Source organism: Argentina anserina, chromosome 6, assembly GCF_933775445.1.
Source record: "Argentina anserina chromosome 6, drPotAnse1.1, whole genome shotgun sequence".
NCBI lineage: Eukaryota > Viridiplantae > Streptophyta > Magnoliopsida > Rosales > Rosaceae > Argentina > Argentina anserina.
In genome coordinates, this window is record NC_065877.1 from 5,841,518 (window position 1) to 5,854,820 (window position 13,303).

At 38.7% G+C, this 13,303-nt stretch overlaps 2 protein-coding genes across 2 annotated transcripts; one reads left to right on the plus strand and one right to left on the minus strand.

The window, feature by feature from the left end:
- Positions 1–274: 274 nt before the first annotated feature.
- Positions 275–4,996, plus strand: LOC126798393 (calcium-dependent protein kinase 13). Its single transcript, XM_050525349.1, has 7 exons — positions 275–1,158; positions 2,289–2,432; positions 2,577–2,729; positions 3,006–3,121; positions 3,210–3,377; positions 4,180–4,410; positions 4,494–4,996. Exons 1-7 carry the CDS (start codon positions 537–539, stop codon positions 4,641–4,643), a joined length of 1,584 nt encoding a protein of 527 aa, XP_050381306.1. The 5' UTR covers positions 275–536; the 3' UTR covers positions 4,644–4,996.
- Positions 4,997–5,981: 985 nt separating this feature from the next.
- LOC126798396 (hsp70 nucleotide exchange factor FES1) lies at positions 5,982–8,049 on the minus strand. The gene is made up of 6 exons (XM_050525353.1): positions 7,712–8,049; positions 7,472–7,614; positions 7,307–7,357; positions 6,974–7,195; positions 6,759–6,861; positions 5,982–6,647 (listed from the first exon to the last, which is right to left on the minus strand). Exons 1-6 carry the CDS (start codon positions 7,795–7,797, stop codon positions 6,101–6,103), a joined length of 1,152 nt encoding a protein of 383 aa, XP_050381310.1. The 5' UTR covers positions 7,798–8,049; the 3' UTR covers positions 5,982–6,100.
- Between the last annotated feature and the right edge of the window lie 5,254 nt (positions 8,050–13,303).

A 13,303-nucleotide genomic window follows, 5' to 3' on the forward strand; every position in this document is an offset into this window, starting at 1 on the left:
AATTAAAACCCAAAATATAAAAATAATAAATTTAATTAAATTAAACCCCCCAAAAATCCTGAACCCAAGGGCCCAGAGACTCCAACGGCCAACTCACCCCGTCCTCCGTCCGGAGCCTCCGTCCCGTTCAAACCAAAATAGCCGACAAAAGTCGCAGAACCAAGAAGGCAAGAACAACATATAAATATTCTCCATTTGTCACGCTTTTTTTATTTCTCATTTCCTAAACTCTTCAAAAAAATATTTTAACCAAAAAAAAACTATTCAAAAATATAATTAAATAAATCACTCTCTTTCTCTCTTAAAACCACCTCGCTCACTCTCTCAGCTCCTCAGCGACGGTACACCGTACTCTACGCTACACCCTCACTCTTCCTCTCCCACACCTTTTCATCTTCTATTTCTCAATCGGTTTTGATTCCTGTACTGTTAGCTTTGCTCTAGGGCTTAGGCATTATCATGTGAAACCCTAGCACGGAGCTTGTTAGGGTTTCCAGTGAGATTTGGAGCGGCGGAGGCGAGTCTAGGGTTCGGAAATGGGAAATTGCTGCAGATCTCCGGCGGCGGTTGCCAGGGAGGATGTGAAATCGAACTTCTCCGGCCACGATCACGGCCGGAGGGACTCCAACGCCGGCAAGAAGGCGCCGACGACGGTGCTGACCGGAGTCCCGAAGGAGAATATCGACGAGAAGTACCTGGTGGATCGGGAGCTCGGGCGCGGCGAGTTTGGGGTGACGTACCTGTGTATTGACCGGAGCTCGAGGGAGCTGCTGGCCTGCAAGAGCATATCGAAGCGGAAGCTGAGGACGGCGGTGGACGTGGAGGACGTGCGGCGGGAGGTGGCGATAATGAAGCATCTGCCGAAGAACTCGAGCATTGTGAGCTTGAAGGAGGCGTGTGAGGACGAGCACGCCGTGCATTTGGTGATGGAGTTGTGCGAGGGCGGCGAGCTTTTCGATCGGATTGTGGCCAGGGGGCATTATACTGAGAGAGCTGCGGCGGCGGTGACGAGGACGATTATGGAGGTTGTGCAGCTCTGTCACAAGCATGGTGTGATTCACAGGGACTTGAAGCCTGAGAATTTTCTCTTTGCTAATAAGAAGGAGAACTCGCCTCTTAAGGCTATCGATTTCGGATTGTCTATATTCTTCAAGCCAGGTATGATTTTAACTTAGGGCTTTCGATTCGGTAATGCTAGTCTTTGAATTGAAGCTACTACTGTTGTGTGCATGAATGTATCTGTATAGTGACTTGGAGAGTTTAGATACTGACTTATGTGGAGAATTGGCGGCACTTGTTTCTTGGATTATGTAGTTGCTGAATTGTAGTGTTTCGTAGAGCTTGAATTCGTGGTTTAGTTCTGTAGAGCACTCAAAACTGTATTGTTTATTCGATTGCTGTACTTCAATTCCTCATCTGTTTTTACTGCTCTAGGTTCTGCTTAAGACCTTAAGTCAATGTACTATAAACAAATGGATGCTGATATGGTTCTTTGTTGAAAAAGTCATATTTCAAGGTTGTGAGCTTTAATTTGCAATCTCAGGCTTGGAGGCATAGCAAAAACATACGTTTCAGCCTAGTAATTGACGTGTTAAGAGTGTCTTATTAAAGAAATTACACCCTAATCACTTCTTTATTTTACACTGACCTTTTGAAGATATGTATAGCTCTTTAGTAATTTATTTCTTGGTCTTGGGTTCGTTAATCATGTAGACTCCCTGTGAATGTTAGAAGAGTGGTTTTAGAGGAACCTTAGTTGCTAGCAGTTTGAAATTGAAAATTTCTTGCCAAGTAGTTTGGAGGAAATGAAATCTAACATAGGTGCTTTTTCCGGGTCACGAACTTGCTAGAAAAAGTTAATTTGCAGTAGCTAGCAAGAGAAGACCGTCACAGTTGAACATGCCATTAAATTTTTAAAACATCAATTCGAATTAGTTTTGGATTATTAAAGAGATGGGTACTTGAATACCATAACAGAAAGTGGTTGTACGAACAACTACTCCATATTTTAATAAGAAACTAAGAGTTCCATAATTTAATAAAAATTATGAGTTTTTTAAGTGGAAAGTGGATGAGTTGCTAGCTCTATTTCAAACTGTAATGGTTCATAAGAATATACATTTTACCATTCATATTCTTTTTCCATGACTCCTACGGTGGGGTGTAAGTTAGGAAATCTTGAAGTTCTTATTATTGAATTTATAACATTGTACGCATGTATGGTCTACCATTTTAATACTTTGTGCTTATTTCTTGATGATATATGTCCTAACTTCTACTTATTTTAGGCGAGAGGTTCTCAGAAATTGTTGGTAGCCCATATTACATGGCTCCTGAGGTGCTCAAGCGGAATTATGGGCCAGAAATAGATATATGGAGTGCTGGGGTTATACTCTATATTTTGTTGTGTGGGGTTCCTCCTTTTTGGGCCGGTAATTATTTCCTACTTTTCCTTCCAAATGCTTTATAGATCCTTCTTGGTCTGTGTTCTTTCCATGGATGACCCTGGTGCGATATTACTTCAGGAATCCTTTTATAATAGGGCTGTCTAATTTAACTTTTGCATGGCTATGCAGAGTCTGAACAAGGGGTTGCACAAGCGATTCTTCGCGGGCTGATAGATTTCAAACGTGATCCATGGCCGAGTATATCAGAGGGTGCCAAGAGTTTAGTGAAGCAAATGTTGGAGCCAGACCCAAAGCTAAGATTAACTGCCAAGCAAGTGCTCGGTACTTTTCTTGTCCTTCTGATTCCTTATGATGAAAACACACTTCTGATGGTATAATTGGTTACAGAAAGTTATAAATTTCCTGTGATGGCTATTTGTGGTAACTTACTTCAATATGTGCTATGTTTTAGGATGAATCATACTACTAGTATGATAGTTTCAGCCATTTCTTGGCCATCTGTATTTAACTATAACCAAGTGTTAAATACAGTTTGTTGCGTACAAGCAGAATATGTAGTTATTTTACAACTGATGTCTGTCTGTTTTCTTTTCCCAGAGCATCCTTGGCTCACAAATGCCAAGAAAGCTCCAAATGTTCCTCTGGGAGATGTTGTTAAGTCAAGGCTAAAGCAGTTTTCCATGATGAACAGATTCAAAAGAAAGGCTCTGAGGGTTAGTTGACTGCTTCCATAATTTTTAATTGTTACTGTCTGCAATAGTTTTTTGAATGCGTGAACAATTTCTGTTGAACTTCAAACAGGTTATTGCTGATTTCTTTTCCAAGGAAGAAGTAGAAGACATTAAAGAGATGTTTAAGAAGATGGACACTGATAATGATGGCATTGTTTCTATTGAAGAGTTAAAATCAGGACTTAAGAATTATGGATCACAACTTGCCGAGTCAGATGTTCAATTGCTTATAGAAGCCGTGAGTATCACTTCATACCTTGCTTAAATTAACAGTAGACTATTCCATGACTTCACCTGTTGCTTAATCTTTGAAGCATTAAACTTAAGTATCATATAATTAAACAAAGGCTAATCATATCATCCACATTTAGATATGGTTTATCCGTATAAGATTGGGTTTAAGGATATCAGATAGGGACCCTCTGCATAAGTAATAACCTCCTATTAGCTAGATGGCTTCTTTGGGTTTTCTTTTATCCCCAAATTTTTTAGCTTGTTTAGTAGTTTCTCCACTCAAGGCTGTTCAGTTGGCCCTCATGCTTACATCAGGTGGTCTTGCTCTATCCACCTCATTGAATACTCTCATTAAAAATTAGTCCTGGGATTTTGTAACTACTGTTTAAGCAGCGAGGACAGTAGGCTGTTCAACAGAATATCTACTCATTGCTTAGACAGCCTTTGTTACAAGTCTCAGTCGAGCTTCGTCACCCAGTGTTTGTTGTTTGCTACTTGTGCTTTCTCATTCCGGGCAGTTGCAGAAGAATTTTTTATCCGGACATGCCTTCACACTGCTAGTACATGTCCTACTTGTCTTTCGACCAATAAATCCAAAATCTATCCATCTCAAAATCCCTGATCGGAAACATATTACTCAATTTTGGAAAAGGAACCACAGAAGAAGGTTATGATAAAGCTTCTGTGTGTTAAACTGTTGTAATGTCATGTTAAAGATGGATTACCATCATGTTGCATTGATCTTCAACGGTCCTTTTACCAGCAATATCTGTCTCTTGTGATTTTGATTGGGTTTGCTGCAACAGGTTGATACTAATGGAAAAGGAACTCTTGACTATGGAGAGTTTGTTGCTGTTTCCCTCCACCTACAGAGAATGGCCAATGATGAGCATCTTCACAAGGCCTTTTCATACTTTGACAAGAATAGCAATGGCTTTATTGAGCCAGACGAACTCCGTGATGCATTGATGGAAGATGGCGCAGATGATTGTACAGATGTAGCGAACGACATCTTTCACGAAGTGGACACAGATAAGGTGAGGGCCCAAGCAGTTCCTTATGTTTAAACTATGATATGGCAGATAATAGACTGAGGTTATTTTTTGTTTCCTGGATGCAGGATGGGCTTATCAGTTATGACGAATTTGTTGCCATGATGAAGACTGGGACAGATTGGAGAAAGGCTTCTCGGCATTACTCAAGAGGGAGATTTAACAGCCTAAGCATAAAGCTGATGAAGGATGGTTCAATAAATTTGGGGAATGAGTGAAAACATAGTCGGCAAAGTTGGTCGTCGGACATTGATGCAAAAGAATAGTGGATCTTCTCCTGCACATCAGCTACTTGCTTTCTTTTGTGATTATTGCTGTAGAGTCCTTTTTGTTTAGAAGTGGGACTCGTTTTTCTTCGGTGCCATACAAGGATCATGGAGGTTGACTGCCTTCACTTGTGTAAAACAGGCTACGATGTAGGTATGGCACACCACGTATGATTCTCTCCAATCTTGTGCACGTCTACTCTTCTGTAGCTCTATTTTGGTTGATGATATCGGATTGAACCGTCTTTGTAGTGTGGTATATTTTAAGAGAAATATGAATGCCAGGCCATCGTGTTCTAGGCGTGTCATCATCCTTCACTTGTTTTTTTGGTCTTTGCATCATTTGTACTGAACCTTGCCTATGTCTTGTTACTTCAGACACGGCTAATTGTACAAATGCCTGGACTTTTGTGTATGAGATTAACAATCCTTTTCTTCATAAAGAAAAATTACAACGAAGACACTACAGCCTATCTCTCTCTCTCTCTCTCTCTCTCTCTCTCCCCCTCCCCCTCCCAGTTTATGAAAGAGAGACGCTGGGGACATAGAAAAGGGAATAAAATAACCAGACCTTCGGCTGAAGGGACTCATGGCCAAGAAAAGCAAGCTTGTTTGCAGGCTTGCAGCATAATATGGCCGCACGACTCATGTCTGAAGAGGATGTTGTGACATTGAGCAGCAAAAACCTGAATGTCCGCAAGGGAAGTTTTAATTGGCCAAAGAGCTGCTGCTTCATTTTTCGTCCCCAATAAAATTTTGGAGTCTCCTGTTTTGGGGTAACACATCCCAAAACACCTTCCACCAAAGGCTAATTTTAAATCTCGTGAAGCACAGTTGCTTCAGCAACTAACACACTTGTGCTCCCAACTTCCTTAGCTGCAAATAAAGGGTTACCATCAGAATTGCGAATCACAAAAGCCAGCAACAACACCATCTCTTATCACTTAGCCATCAAAATTGAGCTTTCTATAGGAGCAGAGGTAGGCTATCCTGGCTCAAATGTGCAAACATCAGATCTTCCGACTTGGCATCTCTAAATTAGCCCTCAAGTAGCTAAATCCTTGAGTCCTTGTTGCGAAACATTGTTCAGCCGATTGAGATTAAGACATTACGCGCAAGTTCATTGTAAGATCACTTTTGGCAAAGGCTTAAAATCGCGGGTCGAGTTTTAAATCTAGTGCAATGTATGCAAAATGGATGGGAGAGCACTTGTGTGGGTTGCCAAAGCAGGCAGATATACACTCGCAATACTCATAGCAGAGCTTTGGTATTTTCACAACTTCAGCCTTGCTAGAAAATACTCAAAATAACTACATAAGGATGCAAAATAGAAGCTTTTCGATCTCGATAGCAACCAAAAGGATGATACAATAAGTTCAACGAGCTAGCAAAAAACAGCCATAGCTATATCACTGCAACCTCCCACTGGAGGCATCTCCAGCCCCAGGAGGAGGGCCTGCGCCTAGAAGCAATGGAGGACTTTCTTTCCTCTCAGTCTCTGGTGTTATATGGGCAGGATTTGGAGCCAACGCTCTAAGGGCAGGTTCGAAATGCTTGCTTGCAACATCAGGTGGTGGTGCATCTTCCCCGGGAAGCACGAGAAGCCCCTTCTCACGAAGAGAAGATGGCTCCTTGAAGCAGGCACCCCATAGGGAATCTACCAGCTGCCTCTCCTCTCTAGCTGCTCCAAGATCTTCAGGAGACATCAGACTGATGTTTTTAATTCGGTCTTCAAGAAGCTGCTTCAACTTTTCATCTTCTTCAGCTGGCGTCACTTTAGCACCGCCAGTTTTTTCTCGAGCAAGCTCAAGAAGGCCCCGGAGTGCAGCTTCCCGCACTTCGAGATCTTCACTGGAGGCAAGGTGCACCATTATGCGTGGAAATCCTAGGTCGCTTATTATGTTGCAATCAGAACTATTCTCACGCAGAAGGTAAGAAATCAAGTTCAGAGCTTTCCTGTAAATCAATAGTAAAAATAATGAGAAATGCATCCTTAGGGGCAACTATAATTGCAAATAGTGGACGAAATAAAAAGGGAATATTGACGAAACTTAATTCCTTCATTACCTCTGAAATCTCACACTTTCAGAAGATAAAGCACCTCTCAAGCCTGCATAACCATTTGCTAGACGAAACGCAGTGACACCAGGTTTGTTGTCCCGGATTAAAGCTGAAAGAATAATCCATTTGCAAAGCATCAGGGCATGCTAATTACTCGCCTCAGAAACGTAACCCACAAGCATGTACAGAGAAGCGAATATAGTTCTATAAACAAAACTTACAGGATATTGCACCAAGAGCTTTGGTGCGAACATTGACATCAGGGTCGGATGTGAACAAGGGATACAAATACTCCAAGCCATTTGCTTCCATAACAAGTTGTTGGCTCTTTGGATTGTTCTGCACAATCGTGGCCACAACCTCTGCAGCCTTGGCTCGAATATTAGCATGGGAATTCTTCAAATGTTCAAGTAGAGGAGCCAAACCACCAATGGAGTGAAGATCTATAACACATAAAATTTACATCTGATTAACAATTGCCGCTACATTACAATGATCTTCTCACACACAATAAAACACAATAATGACTTCAACAGAAAAGGTAAGAAACTTACCATTGGCCATGTCAATGGACTCAACATGCTCCTGCAACTCATCCAACAAATCTGCCAAGGTTCACAAACATTTACTAAACAATACCAATACCAACAAGCTATAGTTTACAACACGAAAAGCCGAAAACTTGAAATGAAGCAAAGCAAGAGATGAAATTGAAGTACCTTCAATGTCAGCAGGAGTAACACCCTGAGCTTCCAAAACCTCCTCAGGAGTCTTCATCACAAGCGTTATTTCCTTCATCCTCTTCACAACGTCAATACTCTGAGCTTGCATAGCTTCCATAAAAAACTTCCGATCCTCATCACTACAATTCACCACCACAACACCACTCAATTTCTATCTCAAACAAATTAAACACACATCAAATTGCAGAGTTTTTGTAAGATTAGAGAGATGAATACCTCAAATTGCGATTAGGGCGAGTTCCGTCGGAGTTGGCAAGGCTCCATTTGAGCAGCCCTTCCCAGTTGGGTGCGTCTCCGGCCATTGTTGCTTTGTCTGAGAAATTACAAATCCTGCGGAAAAACTATGACTTGGGTTCTGCTTAGGAAATAGTGAAGGAGAATTATCGAGATCGCGGCAAATGGTTTATATAGAGCAAATTAAGAGAAGGGCTTAGAGTTCAGGTTCGGGAACATTCAAGATGTCTCTGGAACTCACTGACGGAAAGTTGAGAAAACAGAAGACAACGAGACGAAGGCACCTAGTAGGTTAGGGATTAAGGCCTGCTAGTCGATTTGGTGGGTTTAATGTTCCAGGACCAATGAGTTATTGGACAAGCACATGATTACTAGACCCAATGATAGTTTGTTAGATCAATTTTGGACATATTACATATAATATGATTATCATGTTTAATGTCATAATATATTTCTACATGAAAACAAAGATAGTATCAAATCTAGTTTCTAATGATTTCGTATATTATATCATTATGGTAAGGAATCCTAATTTAAGTCTAGAAGCAAGACTACAAATCAGTATTAAATTAGGAATCTAAATAAGATGACTTAACTTACAAGATGTCTTTAATGGAATGACTCTTAAGGGTTAAAGATAACGTTCCTGTCATCAATACGAGTTATTTGCGTAAGTTTCTATCAATTGAGAAAGCAGAGAGTAGTGACTAACAGAAGACCTTGCCTAACACCTTGCGACTTTGGATTAAGGCACAATGGATCACGGTGTTGTCGTTCATGATGATGGTAAGTTAATCTAATACACTAAAGTAACGATTGATTGTTATGCATATGATCTTTGGTTTTGTACTCATATCATGTAATTTAATTTACATATGGTATCAGAGCTCTTATGAGCACAAAAAATTTTCAGTTTTGCATAACTAAAAATTGGTTTTAGATTCTAACAAAAAAAAAATTGGTGTACTTGATGGTCGCGAGCGTCACTGAGGATCGCGAGCGTTACGAAGGGTCGCGAGCGTTACTACTGAGGAATTTTGCTTTACGGGTCGAACCGGTTGCAAACACGCGGATCCGGTCTCAACCCAATCCGAACTCAAGAACAACAAAAAAAAAAAATTTAGCCGTTGTGTTTTTCACAACGTTGAGCTTCTGGATATGGGAAGACGACTGGATCGGAAGCGATTGAGTCCTTTACGTCTCTTACTGGATTCATAACCCAAAGGGAACTGCTGCTGATTCGAAAATTTATTCCATGCTTCCGCTCAAAAACTACAGCAAATTTGAGGAAAAAGCAAAACAGGTTTTTTCTTAAAGGTTTTCCGATTTCAATTTAAGCAGATTATATGAAGTATATATATATATATATATATATATATATATATATATGAATATACATAAGAACCCTAGAGCACACCCAGCGTGCATATAAGAGTAGCTTAGAGACTTGGATTGTGGTTGACGTGTGGTTCCTGTATGGCTGGGAAATTTAATTTTCTATGCAAATATATACTCTATGGTTGAATTGAATGAATTGAATGATTGCATTGTTTGTGTGTACTGTAATTGATGGACAATGTATGCAGAAATTTGAAATCTCCTAATTTTATACATTGTAAAAGGTTACATGGCACATAGCTTAGTTTTCTTATAAAGATTATCTGGGTAGAAAACAAAGTTGTAAGCTCAAAATTAGTTTGTGGTTTCCTGTTGGTATAATTAAACATATTGCACAAAGCATTCTTCTTTGATATCTACAGGGAATTTTCAAGATAACAAACTGAAAGTTGTCTTATGTGTTTTTAAATTCATGTTTTATTCTTCCAAAGAAGTGGTTAAAATATGATTTTAGAATACATACAATAGTCATATTTGATGAAAATAAATTCGGATACTTGGAATTAGATCTTCTGTCTAAAGATGTTGATTTGATTCTTTGGATAACATGTTTTTATCTTGTGTGGCTTATTGAAAAGAATTACATAATGTTAAGTAATTGCTCAAAAGTATTGCTTAGTGTTGATTAAAGTTATGGATTGAATTACATGCAAGTATATGACTGTGTTGTTTTATGGTATTTTTGTTTTTGTTTTATGCTTGTCTTGATTGACATTGTATGACAAAACAGAAAACACTGAAAGCTAAGAACTCACAAAATTTTCTTTTGCTCCTTAGGTAGCACCTACCTCACTTTCAACAGTGTTTTAATGCTTATTGAGTCAAACTTTAGAGCTTGGAAAGATTCTGTAGAAACCTATATCACCATGAATGACAAGATAGGTTACTGTTTTCAAGAGGATAAACCAGAAACCCCAACAGAAGATGATAAAACCACAGTAAAAGCTAACTATAAGAAGTGGATGCATTCAAACATGATGGCTAAGAATGTTATTAGGCAGTCTATGTCTAAAAGCATTAGAGGATGTGTGGCTGAGCCGGAATTTGCTACTGATTTTCTGGAGGCCGTGTCAGCTAAGTTCAAGGAGAGTGAGAAAGCTGAGATAGCTAGGCTAAACAGGGAATATCATAGCCTGCAATACTCAGGAACTGGAGGAATCATGGAGCATTTATTAAAGTCGATTAATATCAACAATAGGCTTAAAGAGATGATGGTGGGAGTACAAGACACCTTGCTAGTGCATCATGCACTGGACACACTCCTAAGTAGTTTTGACCATCTCAGGACTAGCTATAATGCTCAAAAGGAAAACTGGACTCTAGATGAACTAATAACCATCTGTTCTGATGAGGAAGAAAGGATTAAGAAGCAAACCCCAACTATTTACCTTCTTGAAAAGCCTAAGAAAAAGAAGTCACATCCACAGAACAAGCTTAAGCCTAACAAGATCATCTCTAAGACATCAGCAACCACATGGCCAAAGGATAACAAATCATTCAGATTCAAGTGCTACTTTTGTAAGAAAGTAGGTCACATGAAAAAGGATTGTACTGGCTATAAGGCTTGGCTAGCTAAAAAGGGTAAGATTATTTCTAATACAGTTTTTTCTTTAGAAGTTAATCTTGTTAATATCAATCCACAATCTTGGTGGATTGATTCCGGGTCACCTCTTTACATAACTAATTCCTTACAGGGGTTCAAAAGGACCAGGACTCCAAGAAGTGAGGATGTTAGCTTGCGTGTTGGAAACGGGATAAAGGTGGCAGTAAAAGCTGCAGGATGTCTTAGGCTTGATTTAGGATATGGAAAATTTCTAGTTTTGAATAACGTTTATTATGTACCTTCCATGAGAAGGAATTTAGTTTCAGTTTCTCAATTGGTTAAAGCTGGATGTAGTTTTTTGATTGAAAATAAAGAAATTCTTATTTTTCGAAATAAAGAGCAAATTGGTTCTGGTGTGATATTGGATGATCACATAAAGTTAAATTGTTCAATATCTCAACAAAATATTTTTTTTGTTAAAACAGATAACACTAAAAGTACTAGCACCTTAACTGGTGTTAAGAGAACCAGGAACAATGAAAAATCTGCATATTTATGGCATAGAAGATTAGGCCATGTATCCAAAGAGAGACTGAAACTATTAGTAAGGAACAACATTTTAAACGAGTTAGACTTTTCAGACCTTCATGATTGTATTGAATGTTTTAAGGGTAAGATGACAAACAAACGGAAAAAGACTGCAGTAAGAAGTAAAGAATTGTTGGAACTCATACACACTGATATTTGTGGTCCATTTAAACACCAAACTATCTGTGGAAACGTATATTTCATTACATTCATTGATGATTTCTCTAGATACGGTTATGTTTCTCTACTCTTAGAAAAATCACAGGCACTTAAAGCTTTTCAAATCTTTAAGGCTGAGGTAGAGAATCAACTAGAGAGAAAGATCAAAACAGTAAGATCAGATAGAAGTGGGGAATTTTATGGAAAATATACAGAAAAATGTCAAGAAAATGGTCCTTTTGCCTTGTATCTGCAAGAGCATGGAATTAAAGCTCAATATACAACACCCTATAATCCCCAATAAAATGGTGTTGCAGAGAGAAAGAATAGAACCCTTCTAAATATGGTTAGGTGTATGATGTGTACTACTGGGTTGCCAAATTTCTTATGGGGAGAGGCTTTAAAAACTGCAAATTATATTTACAACAGAACACCAAGTAAAGTCATAGAGAAAACTTCTTTTGAATTATGGTGTAGTAGAAAACCAAGTCTTTTTCATTGTCATGTATGGGGTTGTCAAGCAGAAGCTCGGATTTATAATCCAAAAATGAGCAAGCTTGATGAAAAGTCTGTTAGCTGCTATTTCATAGGTTATTCAGATAAATCTAAAGGTTACAAGCTATATTCTGCTAAACACTCACCCAAAATTTTTGAAACTCCTCAAGTAAAATTCATAAATGAGAAAATTCACAATACAATTTATGAGGATTTATCCTCAGACTTTAAAGAACTTGTGATGGATGAGAATTTAGCAAATATATTACCTTTTGATAATGATAATGAATTAGCAGATGACATCATTAGAGAAAATCAAGATGCAGATGATCATGAAGTTGATCAAGGAATGCAAATTGACAATCCATAAAACAATATAGTTGTTTGGAATCCTCCAATTACTGCAGTTGCACCTACAGCAGAACCTAATCTAATTCCACAACCTCCACAACCTCAAAATAATCCAATTACAGCTCCTCCTCAAAATCCTATGCTTAGAAGATCCGAAAGAGCTAGAAAAGTAAAATTTGGGGGGGGGGGATTGTCCTTACATTGTCAGTTATCTAACTGAGACAAACATAGTAGAAGATTGTGCAGAAGACAATGATTCAACAAATTTTGTTCAAGCTACAGAATATGTTGAGTCAGAGAAGTGGCAAGAAGCTATGAAATCTGAAATTGAGTCAATGGAGAAAAATAAAGTTTGAGAATTAGTTGAAGCTGATCCAAGACAAAAAGCAATTGGCTGCAAGTGGGTTTACAAAACCAAGAAAGATGCAACAAGAAACACTGAAAGACACAAGGCAAGGTTAGTTGCAAAAGGATTTACGCAGAACGAAGGCATAGACTATACTGAGAATTTTTCTCCAATTTCTTGTAAAGATTCTTTTAGGATTATTATGGCGTTAGTTGCACACTATGATATGGTGCTGCACTAGATGGATGTCAAGACAGCCTTCTTAAATGGAGAGCTTGATGAAGAGATCTACATGAAACAACCAGAAGGATTTATTGAAGCAGGGAATGAGAATTTGGTCTGCAAGCTGAAGAAATCAATTTATGGACTCAAGCAAGCTTCCAGGCAGTGGTACAAGAAATTTGAATCAGTGATTTCCTCTTTTGGCTTCACTGAAAATCTAGTTGATGAGTGTGTTTATTTAAAAACAGTTGGAGATCAATTTATTTTATTAGTACTATATGTTGATGATATACTTTTGGCTAGCAGCGATCTAAAACTGCTAAAAGATATCAAAAGCTTTCTGTCAAAGAATTTTGACATGAAAGATCTAGGTGAAGCATCATATGTACTAGGGATTGAGATTAAAAAAGATAGAGCACAAAAACTGTTGGGATTGTCCCAAGAAAATTACATTTCTAAAGTTCTGAAGAGA

Excerpts from the sequence above, each read along its gene's own strand:
- LOC126798393 (XM_050525349.1), top strand. The coding sequence starts at position 537 with ATGGGAAATTGCTGCAGATCTCCGGCGGCGGTTGCCAGGGAGGATGTG. Across the intron at positions 2,433-2,576 it reads GGTTCCTCCTTTTTGGGCCG|AGTCTGAACAAGGGGTTGCA; the intron begins GTAATTATTTCC and ends ATGGCTATGCAG. Across the intron at positions 3,122-3,209 it reads TCAAAAGAAAGGCTCTGAGG|GTTATTGCTGATTTCTTTTC; the intron begins GTTAGTTGACTG and ends AACTTCAAACAG.
- LOC126798396 (XM_050525353.1), bottom strand. The coding sequence starts at position 7,797 with ATGGCCGGAGACGCACCCAACTGGGAAGGGCTGCTCAAATGGAGCCTT. Across the intron at positions 7,196-7,306 it reads GTCCATTGACATGGCCAATG|ATCTTCACTCCATTGGTGGT; the intron begins GTAAGTTTCTTA and ends TATGTGTTATAG. Across the intron at positions 6,862-6,973 it reads AGCTCTTGGTGCAATATCCT|CTTTAATCCGGGACAACAAA; the intron begins GTAAGTTTTGTT and ends TTATTCTTTCAG.